This window comes from Takifugu rubripes, chromosome 17 (genome assembly GCF_901000725.2).
Source record: "Takifugu rubripes chromosome 17, fTakRub1.2, whole genome shotgun sequence".
Taxonomy (NCBI): Eukaryota; Metazoa; Chordata; class Actinopteri; order Tetraodontiformes; family Tetraodontidae; genus Takifugu; species Takifugu rubripes.
In genome coordinates, this window is record NC_042301.1 from 13,707,012 (window position 1) to 13,727,810 (window position 20,799).

General features: G+C 44.0%; 3 protein-coding genes across 6 annotated transcripts; 2 read left to right on the forward strand and 1 right to left on the reverse strand.

Moving 5' to 3' along the window:
* The first annotated feature begins 306 nt into the window (after window positions 1-306).
* Window positions 307-5,800, forward strand: ppm1kb (protein phosphatase, Mg2+/Mn2+ dependent 1Kb). Of its 2 annotated transcripts, none has more exons than XM_003972408.3 (7): window positions 307-461; window positions 1,165-1,666; window positions 1,744-1,844; window positions 3,757-3,922; window positions 4,001-4,145; window positions 4,219-4,353; window positions 4,432-5,800. In XM_003972408.3, exons 2-7 carry the CDS (start codon window positions 1,224-1,226, stop codon window positions 4,561-4,563), a joined length of 1,122 nt encoding a protein of 373 aa, XP_003972457.2. In that variant the 5' UTR covers window positions 307-461; window positions 1,165-1,223; the 3' UTR covers window positions 4,564-5,800. The 2 variants fall into 2 exon arrangements, with proteins under 2 accessions (XP_003972457.2, XP_011611233.1); XM_011612931.2 differs by having other exon boundaries at window positions 334-489.
* A 247-nt stretch (window positions 5,801-6,047) lies between these two features.
* Window positions 6,048-13,617, forward strand: abcg2d (ATP binding cassette subfamily G member 2 (JR blood group)). 2 transcript variants are annotated; one of them, XM_029851108.1, is made up of 16 exons: window positions 6,048-6,167; window positions 7,017-7,239; window positions 7,747-7,806; window positions 7,890-8,004; window positions 8,155-8,307; window positions 8,448-8,605; window positions 8,807-8,958; window positions 9,036-9,131; window positions 9,282-9,538; window positions 10,706-10,788; window positions 11,854-11,943; window positions 12,034-12,155; window positions 12,239-12,393; window positions 12,487-12,576; window positions 12,805-12,914; window positions 13,006-13,617. In XM_029851108.1, exons 2-16 carry the CDS (start codon window positions 7,025-7,027, stop codon window positions 13,151-13,153), a joined length of 2,004 nt encoding a protein of 667 aa, XP_029706968.1. In that variant the 5' UTR covers window positions 6,048-6,167; window positions 7,017-7,024; the 3' UTR covers window positions 13,154-13,617. The 2 variants fall into 2 exon arrangements, with proteins under 2 accessions (XP_029706968.1, XP_029706969.1); XM_029851109.1 differs by having other exon boundaries at window positions 6,064-6,167; window positions 7,020-7,239.
* Window positions 13,618-13,803: 186 nt separating this feature from the next.
* pkd2 (polycystic kidney disease 2) lies at window positions 13,804-20,356 on the reverse strand. Of its 2 annotated transcripts, XM_011612930.2 has the most exons (16): window positions 19,943-20,356; window positions 19,331-19,814; window positions 18,789-18,902; window positions 18,056-18,189; window positions 17,484-17,734; window positions 17,176-17,400; window positions 16,872-17,100; window positions 16,621-16,791; window positions 16,356-16,537; window positions 16,158-16,278; window positions 15,971-16,069; window positions 15,752-15,873; window positions 15,549-15,666; window positions 15,306-15,469; window positions 15,021-15,168; window positions 14,496-14,705 (listed from the first exon to the last, which is right to left on the reverse strand). In XM_011612930.2, exons 2-16 carry the CDS (start codon window positions 19,746-19,748, stop codon window positions 14,496-14,498), a joined length of 2,706 nt encoding a protein of 901 aa, XP_011611232.2. In that variant the 5' UTR covers window positions 19,749-19,814; window positions 19,943-20,356. The 2 variants fall into 2 exon arrangements, with proteins under 2 accessions (XP_003972456.2, XP_011611232.2); XM_003972407.3 differs by lacking the exon at window positions 19,943-20,356 and having other exon boundaries at window positions 13,804-14,705; window positions 19,331-19,748.
* Window positions 20,357-20,799: the final 443 nt, after the last annotated feature.

Sequence of the window (20,799 nt, forward strand, 5' to 3'; positions counted from 1 at the left end):
CACCAACCGTACTCATCCCTATTAATATCCCAACCTGCAGAACATTTGTATTCCTTCATATTGCTTTGGTATTCAAACTTAATAGCCGCTTTTGAATCTGGACAAAAAACACTTTCTTCCACCCAATATAAACCTAGAATAATGCTTTGAGTACTGATACTTGAACATATTTTACACCAAAGATCAAGCTGTTTAACCCATGTTTAACCCATGACGGAATGCCCCTGCATAGTGTGTTTACTGTTGTGTTTATCCACCTGTTACTTATTGTTTATGCCCACGGGATTTAGTGTGCCCCGATGGGCGTCCACATTTCCCGCGCCCTGATTGGCGCGCTGGCGCTGACGTCACTGGCCCTGTTTGATAACAGCGAGGCTGCGTGTAGAGCGTGTGTTTTCATCCAGATTGCGCGTTTACAGCAACGCACCAAAAGAGGGGTCCATTTGTTTTAGACGCTACAGGTACGATACGCTTGACTGGCGTGCCAAGGTGACCGTTTTTGAAATCGTGGATTAATGCGATGTTCCTGCGCTAGCTACTGCTAACAAAGCGGCTAGTTGTCGTCTAGATAGCTAACTGTAACGTTGATGCTAATGCCGATGAAACGAAAAGGCGCAAACTCACGTCTGCATGGGCTTATTGATTTAGTTGAAAACAGCGATTATGTGACATTGTACCTCCACGCTAGCCTGGGTTCTTCTGGCTCGTCGTATTGTTTTGTGTGGGTTCGATTGTAAACATGAAACAGGTTAGCGAAAGAAGCTAGCGCAAATATTGCATCATTCATTCACCAAAGGTGGATGAAAGGTTAATCGTTGTTCGTTTCCAATGATTCTTTTAGTCATACGGGTTTCACTTATCGTGTATTTGTTTTTGTGTTTTATGTATTTACAGAGATCTACTTTATCTTGATAGTAATCTTTAATCTTGATCGTTTGCAGATGAAAATAACCCACTGTTGAGCTAACGTCGTATTCATTTTGATCGTTTTAGCCCGCTTCGTCTTGATCCCCTTTTAATGGAATTCAATTTGTTTTCATTTCATTTGGGAAATAGGTTGTCTATTTATTCGGCATTAAGTTTATTCCATTGCTACGAGACCGTTTCAAAGCAATACAGAATACAAGACATTAAAATAAGCTGTGTCTCAATCAATCTCCCCAGCATTGTGACAAGGAGTCCCCCAGAATCCAGTGGTTCCACAGTGTTTTGGTGTCAGGGTGATGTCAGCGGCATGTCTCTTGCGCCTTGGAAGGTGCAGCGTTCTTTTGCAGAAAGTAGGAGGACCGTTTCAGCAGCACAACAGCATCCAGCTCACAGGCTTCCGGAGACCCCTTTACACCCCCTCTGAAAAACGCCACAGCAACATGCGCTTTGATGCAGACGGCAGCGGCCGCCCCACTACTTGGGATTCCTTCGGCATCTGGGACAATCGCATTGACGAGCCCATCCTGCTGCCTCCCAGCATTCGCTACGGCAAGCCCATTCCGAAGGTCAGCCTGTCTAAAGTAGGCTGCGCTTCCCTCATTGGCCAACGCAAGGAGAACGAAGACCGCTTTCAGGTCTCACAGATGACTGACAATATTATGTACTTTGCTGTGTTTGACGGACACGGTGGGCCAGAAGCAGCCGACTTCTGTGAAAAATACATGGAAAAGTTCATCAAGTAAGGACACGGGGCAGTATTGCGTGTCTGTCATGTGAAGTTCAGCATTCTGAATGTTTTCTCTTGTGTTTTTCCAGGGATCTAGTCACCGAGGAGTGTGACCTGCAGTTAATTTTAACTAAGGCTTTCCTTGAAGTCGACAAAGCTCTTGAAAAGCACTTGAACTACTCACCAAATGGTAAGTTGTTTTAGATGCAGATTAATAGTCTCTAAATGCTTTGTTTCTTTCATGTATTTCACAGTACAATCTCTTCACTTTAATATCTTTTATTTACTCATTTTCTTAACCCTTTTAAGGCGCCGAGAGTTTCGATTAACACGGCCAGACTGTCTTTTCTATGAGGCTGCACGATTAACAACGAAAACGCATGTTTACTCTCACTATTAAAAGAAGACGGTTCACAACCATCTAAGAGAATTCTGTACCCACTTTAGCCAAAATCCCACAGCTCATCCTTTCACTCTAAAGCAGAATAAACCAGCTAAGATTAAAAAAAAAACCAGCTCATTAACGGAGATTTCAGATTCACAGAATGGTGGCAAATGAAAGGAAAAACACTGATATAAGGTTAAAGACCGTACAGTTTCAGTTCTGTTGTGTAAAAAGGGCATTGATAGCCGTTTGGGGGCAGTTTGACATCATTTAAGCAAACTTTATCATGATTAAGGTTATCTGGTGTCTCTGTTAGTGGCCGAGCATCGGCCACACTTTGAAATGTCCCAATATGCCTGTGTGTGTGTGTGTGCATGTTATCCACGGCAGCTGCTGACCCAGCTAAGAGCTGGAGGCCCTTGGCACCAATGTGGATGACCAGAGGCTAGAATATTGAAGGAGAGTCCAGCGGGTCCTAAATCCTGGACTACTGGAAGGTTCCCTATCTTTCTCTCACTCCTCTCTTTCTCTCTCCCCTCTCTTATCTTCTGTCACCAAGCGTATGCAAAGTTTCTTGTGAGACAGTGTTGGTTTGAAAACTTGTATGAGAGACATCTTTTTTTCCAGAATTAGATCGAGTCCCTGAGATGCAGCATGTTGCAAAACTCCTAGTTTTAGCATCCACTTTAAATCCACTCATTCATACATTTTAATAGAAATTCCATTACATTAAACATGTACAGTTAATAGGCTAATTAATCCACTGACTGGGACTCTTGGGATGGAACGGTTCACGCAAAGGTGCTGGTTTGGTGTCTTGGTGTGCAAAACCTTTAATGGGGGGGGGGATACAGGAATGATCAAGTGTTGGAATCCAAATGCAATCCTTCACATCATCCATACGATACTTTTTTAAACATCATTTCCCGTCTTTGCTTCACTCAGGGGATTAACTGGGGTGAATTTGCAAGTAAACTAAGAGCCACATTTGTGGATGACCATAGTTCACTTGTTTGGAGTTCAAAATGAGCTCTCACACCCACCCAAATGAAGCAGACTATCCTGGGGAACTAAATCTGGGCCGTTTATACCAGAAAGCTCGGGCGTACAAATGCTACGACCAGCGAAGCCTGTAGACGGGTACCTCGAGGGAGACCAGTGAAAGACTACAGGGTAAAAAGCCCAGTAATGACATCACAGGCTGACTTCATATTCTGGAGCGTTTAAAAACGTCATTAACCACCTCAACCTTAATACAAACAAGACTCCGGACCTCGTGAGCTGTTCCACCCTCGCCCGTCAGTCGTTACTTTTTACCAATTTAAACATTTGTATCTTGAACCCGTTAAAGTAAATGATCATATTAACGTCCTTGCAGCACATTAGTAACCCTCCATCAGTGCATGCAAATGAGAAACAGCCATCTTTGTTGCATTTTAGACATCAGGATCATTGCTGGACATTATAAGGGTCAGATGCCATTGATGTCTTTAGGTTCTGCTGTCATTAAACTCTGCTGAAACAGTGCAACCTGCATGTGTGCCCCCCCTTCCTGTTTACTCCTCCTTTAGTTCCCTCGGTTCGTGACTCCCCACCCCCTGTGTCGTTGTCCTAGCCCGTGTATGTGAGTGTGAGACGCACCGCGTGATTGTTGATGTGGAGCTGTGTTTTTTCGCGGCACCTTCGTCCTCTCATGTCTTCGCTTATGTCTCTGTAGTACCTCGGATAAACCCGGGAACTACCTCCACCGTGGCGCTCCTGAGGGACGGCATCGAGCTGGTGGTGGGCAGCGTGGGGGACAGCCGCGCCATGCTGTGTCGGAAGGGCGAGGCTCTTAAACTGACTGTCGACCACACCCCCGAGAGGAAGGACGAGAAGGACAGGTAGTGAAAACAGAACAGGACAACATCATGGGGGTTCGTCAGTGGACGCAAGCTCATTCGTGTGTTTCCCTGCTCAAGAGTAAAGAAAAGTGGCGGTTTCATCACCTGGAACAGTTTGGGACAGTCCAACGTCAACGGGAGGTTAGCCATGACGCGCAGTATCGGAGACTTTGACCTGAAGAAAATGGGGGTCATCGCTGAACCAGAGACGAAGAGAATAACGGTGAGTTTGTAAACCAGGAAGCAGCGTTTTAGACATCCTGACAGCACAGTGATGAATGTTGCCTCTTCTTCAGTTGCACCACTCCCACGACTCCTTCTTGGCGCTGACCACCGATGGCGTTAACTTCATCATGAACAGCCAGGAGATCTGCAACGTCATTAACCAGTGCCACGACCCCAAGGAAGCCGCCCAGAGAATATCGGACCAGGTGAGACAAAACCAAGCAAGGATGACTCTTGAAAACAAACCAACAGGTGGGCTAAGGTGCTCTCTGCTTCCCTCCCAGGCTCTTCACTACGGTTCAGAGGACAACAGCACAATTATCGTGGTGCCCTTCGGCGCCTGGGGGAAGCACGAGAATTTCGATTCCAGTTTCTCCTTCAGCAGAGGTTTCGTGTCCAGCGGACGTTGGGCCTAGACAGCCGAGGACGGACCGAATCCACGAGTGCAATACAATCAAATAGCCGTGCCCTTGGGGAAACAGTGCTTTGCCAAGAAAGTAATCACCGTTTGTGGGAGTTTTATTGATCGCTGCATAATATTTATCATTTATTCTGTGGGGACGAGGCAGCAGTGAATTCCTAATGTGCACTTAATGTAGAACATCTGTACGTACCAAGATTTGCACACTAGCGAGCCAATGATCTTTCAGGTGCTAATAGCCGAGTGTCTGACGTGATTTCCTGTCAGGAAACATGTTGCTTGTCCTGCAGAAGTTATTCTTCCAATTGACTCATTTAGGAAAAAAAAGGCTCCTAGTGACGCCCAAGTTTGCACTTTTTATTTTTTAATGGATCACATTTTACCATTGCTTTAATTTTGGAAGTGCATACTGGAAATAGCTGTTAAAATGGATGACTTACTGTATGGGATTCAGAGGATGTTGCAGCTGCTAAGGCATCTGGATCAAGCGTCAGGGTAACCAGTTTAAAGTCTGTGCATCTACTGTGAAGGGAAGGAACGTCGTGATAGGAAACAACCAAATCTGCTGTGGTCCGTAGCGTGGAGCCTCTCAGTATTTCTAACACCCTCAAAGGTAACATGGAAGTCTAGCTCCTAAGATAAAAGCTTAGGTTAATATTTCTGCCAATAGAATCATACCTGGCGCTGATCTGTAGCGATCCTAAATGATCCACTCGAGGGGTCAGCATCTACGTTTTGTATATAATTCTATTTATGTCCATCTGAGGGTCGACGGTTGAGCTGATGTGTCTTTTCTTCCTATCTTTGTCTCACACACACACTCTTGGAGGAGTTTGTATTAACGTTGTGTCATTCATTGGTTGTCTTATGCGTCACTTCCTGAGAACAAAGCACACTTAATGCAGCATTACGACGTGTTTCGCCCTGAGCCATGTACCACAGTGTGAATGTTTGCTTTTAATGCCCTCCATGACTAAAGAGCACTCTCGTACCCTGTCGGGTGTAAGCTGAAACTCTCCTCCCTCCCTGTTCTCTCACTCTTCCTTCATATTTATCAGTGTTGACTTGTCATAAACCGGTTGTGTATATATTGTCATCTTAATGTTTTTTGTGTGTTTTTTTTCCCCCACTCATCCGTCTCAACACTTCATTAATGTGTTTGGGACCCAACTGTGACTTTTTGGTTCAAACTGTTGAGGCACTTAAAATAAAAGTGAAATATATACATTTAAGTCAATGTGTCCTGTTTAATGTGTGAAGTATACATTAATATATGCATTAAAGATATGGTACACAATGATTTTCAAGAAATGACTTCAGTTGACCGACACACATGATGTTACAAATACAAATATGGTTTTATAAAGCTGTAATAACTCATGTTTCCTTTTAAGCCACTGTAGTCTGGGTTGGTTAGTAAAGAGTTACACCCATTGTGATCCCAGTATCGTGTGTGTGGGGCCAGTGAGGCACCTGTCCCTGCTGTCATGAGCTTATGTTGGTCAGCCTGAACAGTTTCTCTGCTCTCAGGCGGCAGCAGCGTCTCTGCAGGCTGCTGATCGAGCACCAACCTGCAGCCTTCTCCCAGGTCACAACCAGGTAAACAAAAACAGCCTTTTTTTCTGTTTTCTAGTTAATAGTTCTTTAAGTTTGACAGAACTCTGCAGGCAGATGATGGTGTGTGTCGAAAGAGGATTGTGAATATCAGTTGTGAGGTCAGAAATTAAATGCTTCCATTAAAATAGTGATCGCAGCTTTGTGGATTTTGGTTGAAAATCTTACCAGAGATACTTTAAAAAAAATGAGAAACGAGGTAAATGGTTTCGATATAAGACAGCATGATCAAAAAGAATCAAGTTATAATCAAACAGCATTTGCCTTTTTCCTTTGTCTTCAAGCTTTCAATTAAATGATATCAGTAGAGCACTGTTGCAGCTCATACTTAAACAAATCAAAGCTAAATTATGCTGATGAATATCCATTTCTTTAATATCTGTACAACTTTAAAAAACAACAAGATAAAACTGAAGCTAAAATAGAATAGGATCTGCTTTATTTCTCATTAAACAATTGTATAAAAAAATGTTGAATCCAGATAATTATTTGGAAAATTAGCAAAGATCTTTAAGTTGAAGTTATGCCGTGTATTTGACTGTAAACACGTCAAGTTAAAACCTTGAAACATTGTCACATTTTTTAATGAAGCCAAAATTCTACAGAATATTTTTTTACTATATATATATATCTAAGAGAAATAATAGTACAATAATGTCCTCTTTTAGATTAATATTAATTATCGTTTTACAATTTATTTATTTATTATTGTATTTGATTAAAGTTTATCCAGAAATGTAAAATACAAATTTCATAGTTGGGGTAAAATCTGTGGTTTTGTGTCGCGGTGACGTTAATTCACAAAGATTCTTGGTTCAACTTGGGTTGTGGCAGCAGGGCCGATGATGGAGAGAGCCAATCACATCAACATCGCCATGATAGACAATATCGACATCAACGGGTCCGCCGGGTCAAAGGTCGCGGCGGCCGCGGACCGCGGCGGCCCGCCGCTCGGCTCCACCGTGAGCTTCCACGACATCCGGTACAAAGTGCAGCTGAGGGGTGGAATCCTCGGAAAAAAGGAAAGCAGCGGGAAGGAAATCCTCACTGACCTCAAGTTAGTTCCATGTTTTGTTGGATCCAAAATTCCTGTTGTTGGTAGGATGTGGGCTCTTTCTTGCCCCTTCTCTCCACTTCCTGGTATTAAATACATCTGACATTTCCCATGGAAAGAAAAAAATACTAATTTCACACAAGTTTCTGTGCCTTTTTCTGCCTCGGGGTTAATTAGAAGATATTAATCATGGTTTCTTGCATATAATCTCTCTGATGCGCTGAAGAGCAACGTGCCAGAGAAACGAATTAACGCCGTCACGTGAGGCTCTGCCGGCGTTTCGTTAGCTCATAATTCTGTCTCGTATCATTTAATGGAAGAAAAAAGGTGCAACTTTGGTTCCTACATATTATTTTAATTGGGATAAGGGGGAAGGATTTGTGAGGGGAAACCTGTGATGGGGCGATTAAATTTTTTTTACGTTTAAAAAATAATCAAATCTTTCAACATTTGAATGAAACCAACTATGTCAGTTTGTTTGTTTGTTTGTTTGTTTGTTTGGTTTTTAAGTGGCATCATGAGACCGGGCCTCAATGCTATTCTTGGACCGACTGGAAGTGGGAAATCCTCGTAAGTGTCCCAACGATCTAAATTAAATGAATAAAAGTCACAATTTTTGCATTTGTGGCGTTAACACCCCCCTCACCCCCAAGGTTCTTAGATATTCTGGCGGCCAGAAAAGACCCCGCAGGCCTCTCCGGGGAAGTCCTCGTTGACAGAGCGCCGCAGCCGCCAAACTTCAAGTGTCTCTCCGGCTACGTGGTTCAGGTCCCCGATTCCTGTCTTCCTTTGGAATTCTGTCACCTCTTTTACCTAAAACGCTGACTCCTATATTTCTGATTTGTCGATGTTCAACATTTTGATTTTAATTGTTTTGGCAAATTCTGATGCCGGAAAGCTAAAAGGGAAGTTTTGCAGGAGGACGTCGTCATGGGAACCCTGACGGTGAGGGAGAATCTACGTTTTTCTGCAGCGCTGCGGCTCCCCAGCTCCGTTCCTCAGAGCGAGAAGGAGGCCCGAGTGAACCACCTCATTAAAGAGCTGGGCCTCACCAAGGTGGCCGACTCCAAGGTGCGTCGTGGCAACGTCTCCTGTTGTCTCGCTCAGATTGAAACTGGGAGGAGGGACAAAGGGGAGATGAATGCAGCTTATAATCACCAAAATGACAACCAGTGAAATAAAGCTTCACCTGGGTGGATGTTGTGCCTCAGGTGGGCACTCAGGTGACCCGGGGGATCTCTGGAGGAGAGAGGAAGAGGACGAGCATCGGCATGGAGCTGATCATCGACCCCTCGGTGCTCTTTCTGGATGAACCCACCACGGGCCTGGATGCCAGCACCGCCAACTCCGTCCTGTTATTACTGAAAAGGTAGGAAAGACACGTCTCAGCTGCTAATGTTGTCAACTCTTAAATCAAAAGCATTTCTTTGAAAGGATCATCGGTACAGGTTGGCCCTAGAGGAAAGTGTCAGGAGTCTAACTGCATATTTTTGAGCAAAAGTACACATAGAATACACATTATGAACATGATTAGGATTACAACTGTAATTAAACATGCTTATCTTTTAAGGATGGCCAGTCAAGGCAGAACCATCATCATGTCCATCCACCAACCACGGTACTCCATCTACAGACTGTTTGACACCCTGACCCTGCTGGTCAGCGGGAAAATGGTGTACCACGGGCCGGCGCCGAATGCTCTGGACTACTTCGCCAACATCGGTGACTGCACAGGAGGTCAAAGGGCTTATTTTTCCATTGGTGTCTATTAAACATCCATCGTCTGCCCTGCGTTCAAGGCTATCTCTGCGAATCGCACAACAACCCGGCCGACTTCTTTTTGGACGTTATCAACGGAGACTCCATCAGCGCAACCATCCCCAAAACATCTGACGGTAGCTGCATCAATACTAACAATAAATCAGTCCAATGACACATTTATAGGGAATGTTGAGCAGTTAATGAGAGACCATATCAGGTATCAGTGCACCTTTAGATAGGATCTCATGTTCATTTAATTATATTTAAATTATATGTTGTTTAAGGGGAAAGTTTGGACTTTGAGGAGCTCAGCAGTTCCAGGCAGAGCATCGAGGAGCGTCTGGTGGAGGAGTACAAGAACAGTAGCTACGCCAACAACACCAGAGACGAGCTGGACCGCATCCTCCAAGAAAAGGAGTGTTTCCCGTGCACAAAGTCCCGAACCATCACCTACAACAGCCCCTTCTTCCATCAGCTCCGTTGGGTGCTTAAGAGAACCTTCCAAAACCTCATGTTGAACCCCCAAACATCAGTGGCACAGGTGATTCCCACAGTAAATTGTGTTTAAATGCAGGAATATGGTTTTTGGAGGTGCACTATGTGCACTTTATTAAGAAATAAAATTACAAAACAGTTACAGTCTTGGGAAGGAGAAGAAGAGTCTTAAAGGAGAAATTTAGCCCTCTCATCAGCGCTGATAATAAGATAATTAGCCAGTTTAGCTTAGCATCGTTTCATTCCACTTCTTATTTATGACACTCAATTAGAACACAAATTTACTCTTTAAAACTGACTTTAAGTATTCAAAATACTCAAAATATTGTATAGTACACTTTTTTAGGTTCAAAGTTTCAAATTTAATGTTATACCTCTTGCACTTTATTAATTACATATTTTCTTACTTATTTATTACCGTTCCACTAGAAAAATTGACACTAGAAAATTGTCAGTGTTGCTGTGATCATGACTACAGACAAATAGAGACCAGAGAGGTCATCGGTCACCCCATGGCAGCAATTAGTCATTAGAAATCTCCTCACTTTAAGAATTATTAACAGCTAATTGGCCCTAAATAAGTCAAAATAATCCTACAAGAGGGTTTCTAGGTAGCGTGGGGGCCATAATCGGCTTTGGTGACTGCTCTGACCCTACTCTTGCCTCTTTGGGCCTGGATCTGAACTGATATCATATCTGAACAAAGCCCCTTGGCCCTGATCTGGGACTCATCACATGATGGCAGGATGACCTCTCGCTCGGCCGCAACGCTTTCACACGAGGGGGCCGCGGGGAATGAGGTGAACAGGGCTAAACCGTATCAGCTTATCCCCTCACCCTGGGAACCACTTGGTCCTGTCATAATCTGTTAATTGTTCAAATTGAACTTGTGTCACTTTCTCACTCTTTTCTGTCATCTCCCCCCTCCCACCGGCATCCTGTGATCTACTGATCACAGACCACCTTTAATTCAATAATCACGACCCCCTGCAGGACCCCACCCTCGTTGTTCCTTCATCTCCAGATTATTTGTCCTTTTGTTCCAATTTTTGGTTTAAAAATGTGGTTTCGGCACCACTTTACATAGAGAAGAAAACCGAATTTTAATAGTTTGTGTGTCAGAAAAGCCGATCCCGACATTTTAAACTTTATTCAATTCAGAGTTTATAAGCAGGGCTCGCTTCACGGTTGCTGCTGTTGTCCTTCTGTGCAGGTGGGAGTCCACATTTTCCTCGGCCTTGTTGTCGGAGCCATCTTTTTTGGAGTCCAGGACAATCAGAGCGGCATCCAGAACAGGTCAGAGTTCCTGAAAGTTCTCCCCTCATCTCCTCATTCTTATCAATGCTCGTCACAGAAGGTTGTTTATAGTTTTATTACTGTTTATTATATTTTTAGTGCAAATTCTTTCCTTCCCTCTCCCCTAACTGTCTTTTTCCTACCTTGCTGACCATCAACAGGAGGGCCCCCCCTATATGAGCCAGGTCCTTCTCAAGGTTTCGTCCTGTTAAAAAGAGTTTCTCCTACCACCCTTGCTTGTTTGGTTGCATATATATTTAGATATTTTGTAGGCCCCCCTCTGTGGATGCAAGAATGCTGCAACTCCACTTTAATATTTTGACCTATTTTGTTCCAGGGCACCGCAGGTCCGCTTACATATAAAAGTATAAATCTGTAATGTGCGCATGAAGGTTTGCTCCACACTGCTAATATCAAAGTGTGAAAAGTAGAGCAATTCCTGCACACATAATCCTCTTACCGCGTTATTATTGAGCAGAACCTGGTACACAATAGCCCAGTGAAGCCCATCAGAGGTCCCGATAGTCTCCTTCCTTGTTTCCGTGCATGCTTCAGTGGAATATGAGGCCCTAATGTCATTACATTCATGGTCAGTGCATTGGCAGCCAGGCAGACATCAGTGTGTTTGGCTTAAATGTCTGCAGTTTTCAACTCTCCCTCCTTTTCAGGAGGGTGGGGGGAACACATTGGTGGGAGTCACCTTTTAAATCCCTGTTCTATACATCTATGGTGCCATAATCTGCACAGGGCTGGCTTTTTGGACAGACGATAATCTTGGGATGGGGGGGGGGATCGTTTTTATTTTTGTAAATCAATCAGTGTGACCACTCTTTCCTGATTAAGGTCACGGGGTGGGGGATTAGGGTAAATGGGTAAGAGGCAGGAATAAACTCTGGACAGGGCGCCAGTCCAGGACACGCACAATGCTGAGCAGTGCCCCCTGCTGGACAGACAGCGTAATTAATCCAATAGCCTAAACTGAATCGTAACATCTAACATATTAATGACTGAAAGACAAATTAGAGGAGGGTGTCACATTCATTGTCTTGTTTTTTATGTCTGCAGGATGGGTGCCCTCTTCTTCATCACGACAAACCAGTGTTTCAGCACCGTGTCCGCAGCTGAGCTCTTCATCATCGAGAGGAAGCTCTTTGTGTACGTAACAGGATGCTGATGAATCTATGCTGTTCATTCAGAATCTGTATGGATCACGTGGGTGCTGGTTGGGTTTTGTGTCTGTGACAGACACGAGTACATCAGCGGCTACTATAGGGTGTCCGTCTACTTCCTGGCTAAAATCCTGTCTGACATCACCATGCGTACCATCACCTCAGTCATCTTCAGCTCTATTGTCTACTTTCTGATCGGTATTATTGGCACCTATCTATAAATGAACAATATACCGTATGACAGAGGTTTAATCGAATGCTGCGTGATTGTTTCTGCTCAGGTCTGAAGAGCACAGCCTCAGCGTTTTTAGTCTTCACGCTGACGGTGACCCTGGTGGCCTACACCGCCACGGCCATGACCATGGCCATTTCAGCTGACCAGAGCGTCGTGGGTCTCGCCAGCATCTTCATGACCATCACCTTCGTCTTCATGATGGTAAGACTCGAGACACACACACATCCCGTTCAGGTTTTCTCCGTCTGATCTCAGACTCGGATCTGCAAAGGTGAATTCCGCTTGCGTCTGCAGATTTTCTCGGGTCTCCTGGTCAACCTGCCCAGCATCAAGGACTGGCTGGCCTGGCTCAAGTACTTCAGCATTCCTCGCTACGGCCTCGCAGTAAGCCAAGGGACAGGAAGGGAAGAATTACAGATCTAAGTGTGGCAAATAAAGTGCAAATCAGCCAATTAAACCCAGATTGAACCAGTTGACATGAGTCACATAATGATACAGAAATCAGACCTTGTTTAATGTGTTCTTAGGAACTTTTCCATAGTACCAGTATGTACTGGTTGGTACTGGTCAGCCCTTTCTCTGATTCTGAGCACGTGTGATTTCTTTGTTCAGGCTGTAAAGGTCAACGAGTTTGTGGGTTTGACGTTTTGCAAGGAGGCCGTGACAGGAAACAGCAGCCTGGCGGCAGCGGCGAGCAGCAGCATGAACCCGGCCGGCCTGACGTGAGAAATCCTGCTGCTTTTGTCGTATTTCTACAGATGAAAGCGTTTGATCAGCTTCGCTTAATGAGACGTAACCGCACGTCTGTTCCAGGTGCACCGGCGAGCAGTACCTTGAGTACCTGGGAATAGAGTACTCCACCTGGGGCCTGTGGGTGAACCACGTGGCCCTGATCGCCATGATGCTCGCTTTCCTCCTCATCGCCTACCTGAAACTACGATACATCAAGAAATTCTCTTAAAACTGCAACTCTAAATCTTCTGCCTTTCACAAGCTTGACTAAAACGTTTGCTCTAAAAAACGTGCATTACTTTTTACAGGCGTGCGTCTTTTGAGTGTATGTCAGCATTAAAAAATCAAAATCCCGTCCGAAACAACGCGCACGTGACATAAAACCCGATTACACAATCAAAACCAAACCAGTGTTGATACAGATTTGGAGGAACAGATTTAAGAGCATGAATATGCTTTTGGTCATTTTATTCATTAGAATTTTCTATCTTTGTACTTTTTCATTTCATATCCAGACTTTTGTTTTTAGAATGATTATATCCATACTCACTCTTTTCAAAGAAAGAAGCAATTTTCTATTTTCTCTATGTTGTATTTATCTATGAGCATATTCAATGATTTAAGACTGCTTGTTATGTTTTCAAGAGCTTCTTCTAATGCTGCAATAATAATAATTTGGTTTGTTGTTAATTGTATGCAGTCTGGTTATTAACACAATGACAACCAAATTACACTATTAAATCTTCACCTCACGTATTGAAGATTATATAAAACTATATTTTTGAAAAATCTCCGCCATGATTGACCCTGATTTAATCAAGATGAACCCTTTGTTATAATGGGACATATATATAAAATAAGAATTACAAATACAACAAATTCATGTTTTATCAAAACTTTATTGTTGCCATAACAGATTAAAGAACAAGATTGTAAAAAAGAGGAAAAATTACCGCACAACAACAATAAATGCATGGGTTTCCCATGAACAGTATGCACTCCAAATTGAAGTTTGTTTAACGTTACAATATATATATATACATATATATATATATCATAAAACGATAATGAGATATTTAAATTGCATCCCTGTTGTAAAAATGATGAGTAAATATGACAGAATGTGCCACACTTGTACCTACTACTGTACCTGCACTAAAATGTTGGAAATAATCAGCACTAGTGGTGGTTGTAGCCCAGCTGGTGATGGTGTAAATGCTAAAATGTGATTAAAAGTTAATAAAAGCAGCTGGGGAATGTTTCTTGTGAAGTATTAAAATCACACGCCGTGTATTCTGAGCAGAGGTGAAGCGTCAGTTCGTCAAGTTTTTACAGTTTAGGGAGGAATTTGTGGCTGCTTCCTACTGGAGCCTTGTTCACGTTCGGTGCGCTTTAGCATTAGAGCTGAGGTGCGTTTGATTGTTTTCACACCCCTGTAATACTGAGTCTGAACACGCTGGCGCCTTTTCTTTGGGGTTTGTCCTTTTCTGCTGAGAAAAACAGTCCAACATCTTCATTTATGTGTGCCGAAGTAAATGTCTGTCAGGAGTTGAACATCCTGTCTGAGGTCCTCACACGTGGCTGCTTCCGTTTGTGACCGTGTCGAGGCCGTCGGTGGACATGGATGAAGATGGACGGGGTCGGGGCCCAACGGGAGTGGCGGGCTGTGGGTGGCTGACCTGTGAGCCCATATCGTCACACTCCCATCGCTCCAGTTCCTCTCTCACCAGCCTCTCCATCTGCTCCCTGTGGGCGTCTGTGTCACGTCCCAGACGCTCATCCTGACAGCAGAAACATGTTACTGTTAATCTGGATTTACTGGAACCATAACACGCAACATTACTTATAATGTACACATGTAAAGCCAAAATTCCTACAGCTGCGATCACAGGATTGACCACATGAGGGCAGCATAAACAAACTGAAATAATAAAGTGAGTTCAATAATTATGGCTATTATTTAGTTTACAAGTCTGAATCTACATAAATGTGTATTTATAATTTCGACAACACGATCAGATAATTTTTTTCAAAGTTTACTGACCTTTGTTATGTGAAATTATTGACACCATAGATGCATCAAAACGACCTCTCACCTCCATGACGCCATCCAGCAGCCTGCCCAGCACGTCTCTTCTCTTGACCTTGGCCCTCTCCATGGCTTCTAGCTTCACGATCACGGCATCGATCTTGGACACGATGCTGCCGATGGAGTGCTCCATCCTGTCCACACGTCTCACCAGCCTGCAAGACAGAGTGTCATGAAAGACATCGTACTGGCCTCATCCTTTAACATGTAAAATACAGTCCTGAGAGTACGTGAAAAGCAGTTGCTGTTTTCTTTTTCAACCACATTATTTATGACAGCAAAAGCTACATACACTTGAAATTCTTCATAGGAAACGCCGCCTGAGCTGCTGCCACGGCGACGAGAGCTGTGTCCGCTGTCCTCGTCGTCGTCCTCCTCCGAGTCCTCCTGCGTACGTGGGAAGCTCCGCCCACTGATGGGTCGAGTCAGCGAGTTGCGTTCCAGCTCCAAGTCCTCCTGCCATGAAGCACCCATGTCATGAAAAATGTGTGTTTCAGTCCAAACCGCGGAATTGTGACGTTGTTCCGTCACTCACTCTCTCTTTCTCCAGGTCGTCTCTCATTTGCTGGTGTTCGTGTTCCGTCAGCTCCTGATCGCCTTCCTGATCGTACTTAGCAAAGATGGCCTGAATCTCTGCATCCGTGTGGCCCTTCCTGAGGGCGAAGACACTCATGAAATATGGACATTTCCAAGGAAATATTGAGTGAGAGAATCAGAAGAGTTTCAGGTTTGTTTTACCCTTTCAGATCCTGACGGAGTTCGTCCAAATTCAATTTGCCGCCGGCCTGACGTAGACTGTCAGTGATGTCATCGACAGCTGTCTTCTTCAGCCTCAGCTTCATCAAAGCTTTGTTACATCCCTGAGAGAAACAGCGAGACCGATGCACCAAAGCCACATTAAAACTCCCCTTCAGATCCCAAACGATGGTGACTGAGATTACAAGAAGAGATTAACACCTTCTTAATGAAGTCGGTCATTTCCATCTCGGACCGTTGCTGCGACATGTCGGCCTTCACCTCCGAATAAGTGTCATTGATGATGGCGAGGAACATGTTCTGTATGGACAGAAGGCGAATCGTGAGGGGCATGCAGCAGATCCACACAAACTTGGTAGCTCGCAATGGTCCCGATAGTCCTACCTACCATGAGAATGAAGAAAATGAAGAAGACAAAGGTTGTGAAGTAGATGGGTCCAAGCACCGGATTGGCCTCTTCAATTTCTGAGAACTCAAAGTCTCCCAGAATGATCCGGAACTGAGTGAATCTGCAGACGGAAAACACAGTTTAACGACAGGAAGCAGGCTTTCGTGCATCTGTGCACTGTTGTTTTTATGGTCTCACATGCTGGCCTGAAAAGTGCTGAAATCATCGACTTGGGTTCCAAACACCAAATAGGCGAGCTGAGCGTAGGCCAGGAAGATGATGAAGAACATGATGGCGAAACCCACAAGGTCCTTGGCACAGCGAGACATAGTGGTGGTGAGCTGACTCATGGTCTTGTTGAGGTTGATGAACTTAAAAAGCTGAGAGGAAAAGAACGGCTCGTCATCGTCAACACCAACTCTGCTCCAGTCAGATGGACTGTGAAGCAGATGCGACTTTATACCTTCACCCAAGAAAAAAAGACAATGATGGCAGCCACGTTGTTGAACTGGACCTGCAGGTGGGCTAAAGACCCAAAGCTGGGGTGAGCAGTGTGGTTCTCCAGCAGACCTTTGAGAAGTTTTCCAACCATGGCTGTTCTGGTGATGTTCATGATGATGGCAATGACACTCAGCTGCGAAAAGAGCAGGAATTTCTCACCTCAATCAATCGGGACTAAAAAAGTGATCCTATAATATGATGTCTGCTGCATACCACGATGATGAGAACATCCAGGCAGTTCCACAAGCTCCTGAAGTAATGGAGACGGTGGATACGGATCTCCAGCACTTCCTCCACTATGTAGTACAGGATGAATAAACTGAACGCCACCTCACACAGGCCCACAAAGTAGTCCCAGCTGGACATGTATCGAATCAGACGCACAGTCTGGAACTGCCAGGAGGTCAACACCCCCCCAGTAGCAGGAAACTCCACCAACAACCTGGGGCATGCAGCAAGTGTATCAGATTTTCATTCTTCTCAGGGATCTCTGTAAAACTGCGCTTTTGCTTCTCACCTGACAATACAAAATAGGTTGATGTTTCCATTGTAGACGGAGAAATCCAGAAACACGGCTCTGGTTCCTCTGTCCAGCCACAGGTGCTCTCTGAGAAGCTGCAGCTTGGTCATCGATTCCTCTTTTGTTCGAGACAGATCTTGGTAGTAGCCCCCACCTCCGTACTTAGACACCTGTCCCCAGTAACTGCTCCCGTTGACCTCGGTCTCGCTTGCGTACACCCACCTATGACACAGCAGGAAGTAGAGCAGCACGTAGTCATCGGGAGTAAGACAAATATTACACAATTATGCTTCTCTTGGACTTACGCGGTTCCATTCTTGGGGCCAAAGGAGGCAGTGTCCTCATTAGATGGGGTGTAGAGGTTGTAGCATTCCAGAACTTCTCCCTTCAGGTCTTGGTGGATGGAGCAGGACTCGTTGCGAACTTTGACCTGCCGCAGCCGCGGTACCCCAAGGAGGAGGTTCTCATAGTAGATGAGGCTCTGATTCTCCGGCAGGCTCTTGTTGTTGTACCATACTTCCCAGTACATGCCATTGAGGAAAGGCCCCTCTGTGAACTACAGCCCGAATGAGCATGCAAATGACGTCAGGCGATATTTTCATCATTTGCTTCTTAATACCGTCTCTTTTTTGGCTAACCTAAAAATGTATGAGCTTAACATGTAGATTATCATATAGATTATATTAACTAAATAGAGTTGAGGCAGTTGTCTTCTCTTTTCCTGGTTTTAGGCTAACTAGATGCTAAAGTTAACATTATATCCATTGAAAACTTAGGAGAGAAGAATTAAAGTTCTCATCAAGAAAGGAACTGGTACATCAGAAATTGTTCAATGGATTCTAGCTGAAAAACAAAAAAGCATCTGAAGCATTTTCACCTTCCAGAATTCCTCCATTGTTGCCAGGCTTCTGAAGGTGGCTGGATCCCCAGGAGACAGCGGCGTGTCCAGGAACAGCTGAGACATGACTTTGGTGTAATAGTACATATTAGCACTAACCATCCCATAGGTCACTGTAAAGGAAATGACAACATTGGGAACATTACAACTAAAGCGAATAGGTTGAAAACCAAATGAAACTTAATTTGGTTTCATTTGTGCGTTCTGTTCTTCATAGTATTGAATATCTACGAGGAAGTGCATATGGAAACTGCTTTTAAAAGACCAGCTCTGGCTGCCATAATCCACTCTGCTAGAAAGCCATTTCCTGATCCACCCAAAACCGTAATTTGGCTCTTTTGTAACTGCAGCAAAGAGGAAAGAGCCGAAACTCCCATTTCTCTGCATCCTGCGGATCCTAAATGTATTTTTTTTTTGCCGCCCCAGCATGCAGCCATCCCATTAATGAGTGAGAGGTTTGAATCCACTGTTATGGGTTCTAAACTCAGCTGCCAAAGGTCAGGTCAGGCTGGCTCAACGTTCAATATTTACCCACATATTCAATAAAAACTGTTTAGAAAGAGCAGAACAGGGTCAGGACTGCAAGATTAATATTGAAATAACAAAATATAAGGCAATGAAATGTGCAGACACATCAGTCCAAGGAACAATAATAATAATCAAGGACGTGGACTTATGTTAATACCGTAGGACACGTCAAAAGTTTACTTACAGATACAAATAGTGACGAGGAATGCGATGTACGTGATCATCTCCCTCAGTATGTTCCGGAGGTACCTTTCACGGCTGCTGTCCCTGTCCTCCATCAGCTCGGTGCCCCACAGAACTGCAGACAAGAAGTTCTCAGCTTGGTTGGCGACAAAACGGGAAACTATTTACATTACAGATGCCTGAGATGTTATCAATGTAATATGTAAATAACAATGAATTAATAAGATGTGGTGCATTTTGGATTTAAGAAATTGATCAGGTCGAAAATATGTCGTCTTTTATAAACATAAATAGTTAGAACTACCTTTTTTCTAAATGACCCACCACAAAACAGAAATATTATGCTATGTTTTTAGGTATATTTCTTATTATTTTAATAGTGAGTATTGTGCAAAGTAGTGGTTACATAACTATGCAGCCTCAAGTTGTTTATTTAATAAATATGTTTTAAAGACTTAATGTACAGATTAATGCATTTTTATGCGCAAAGATTATTTTTTTTTCTTTGGTTAAAAACTTATAAAGCATTAAAAAGCGACTGACTTCTGATCTTCTGGAGGATTTGCTTCATGCAGCTGCGTCGCTGGTGACTCTCCTGCTGTTGGGTGTCCACCGTCGGGGTCGGGTACAGTCCTCCTCGGGGAGCGTGGGTGCCGCCGCCGCCGCCGCCGGTGAAGCTTCCCAGGCCGCTGCTGCAGCTGCTGCCGGAGGCCGTGGAAGCGGACCTCCTCCCGGGACTAGCCGGAGGCCAGTCTGCTTCCATGATCCCATCCTCGTGCTCAAACCCGGGGTTATCTCGGCTCCACGCTTGTCTGGATGGCGGAGACGGAGTGCCAATCACTCCCCCGAGACCCAGGTCTTGGTGCCGGATGTTTTCCATCTCTATCCCCTCGCCGGACTCGAGCCCGTGCGGCATCCTGGCGGCCGGGCTCTGCTGCGGTCGGACTCGGGATGAACTCATGGTCCAGTTGTGTGGGAAAGTTATCCGAGCATCTAAAGGCCTTCCGTGACTTAGAAAACTTTCATCCTGTTGGTGTTTGGGTGAAATTATACGCAAAATCAGCCAAATGGATCAGTGAAGTCGATGCTGCGCAATCAGGACTTTCCGTTAGTTATCCTGCTCGTCATAGCAGCACCAGTGGGTTTAAATCTCACCAAACTGCTGGAATTCTTTCCTTTCGTCTCCAAAATAGGCCCGGATATGTACAAAATGTCCTTATAGCGTTATGGCTGCGTCACAAATGCTATTTTATGGTGGCGGAGGCCAAATTGAGATGTTTAGGTGGAAGAAGAAGGAGCCTTTTCTCGCCTCGGGACAGCCATCTTGTTCCTGAAATGTTCTCCCCCAAAAAACCTCCTTCTCCAAAGTTCTGGACTCGAATTACATTAGAAGCCACGGTGTCGCATTAAATAATGGAAAAACCTTTTCTTTACCGACAAAACCAGTGGAAAAAAAAAAAAACCTTTTATGACGTCTTTTCCTAAAACGAATAACTTCAATATTTCTGTTATTATATCGTCATAAAAGTCTCTGACGTGATTTTTAAATAATTGTATGAAAGCGATCAGAATAATAATAAAAGGTTTTAGACGGCATTTAAAGTACTATTAAATTGATTACATCTTTTAAAGTCTATGTTTGGGTCGGGGTTGCTATGACAACGAGGAGGCGCTCCAAGGCCAGCTTTTCAGCAACAGCGCATCGATTTTCTTTTGGTATTTCTGAAATTGTAACAATCCACGCTATTTCTCACGTTTTGTCTTTTTACACAAGCACAAGGATTTATAATGAAATTACATGTTGACTGTGAGTAATTTCTAGTTACACCTTTGTACCAAGAAAGAAATTGGTCAATTGTGTGGTAACTTGGGCTAAAGACAGGTTGCCATTTATAAATCCTTGAAAGATAAACTCAAAGAAACATTATTATTCCTAACAATAACGATAATTCTAATGAAACGATTTTTTTTAAATTCAGAAACCGATTCAATGGTACGTGCTTTTTCCAAAA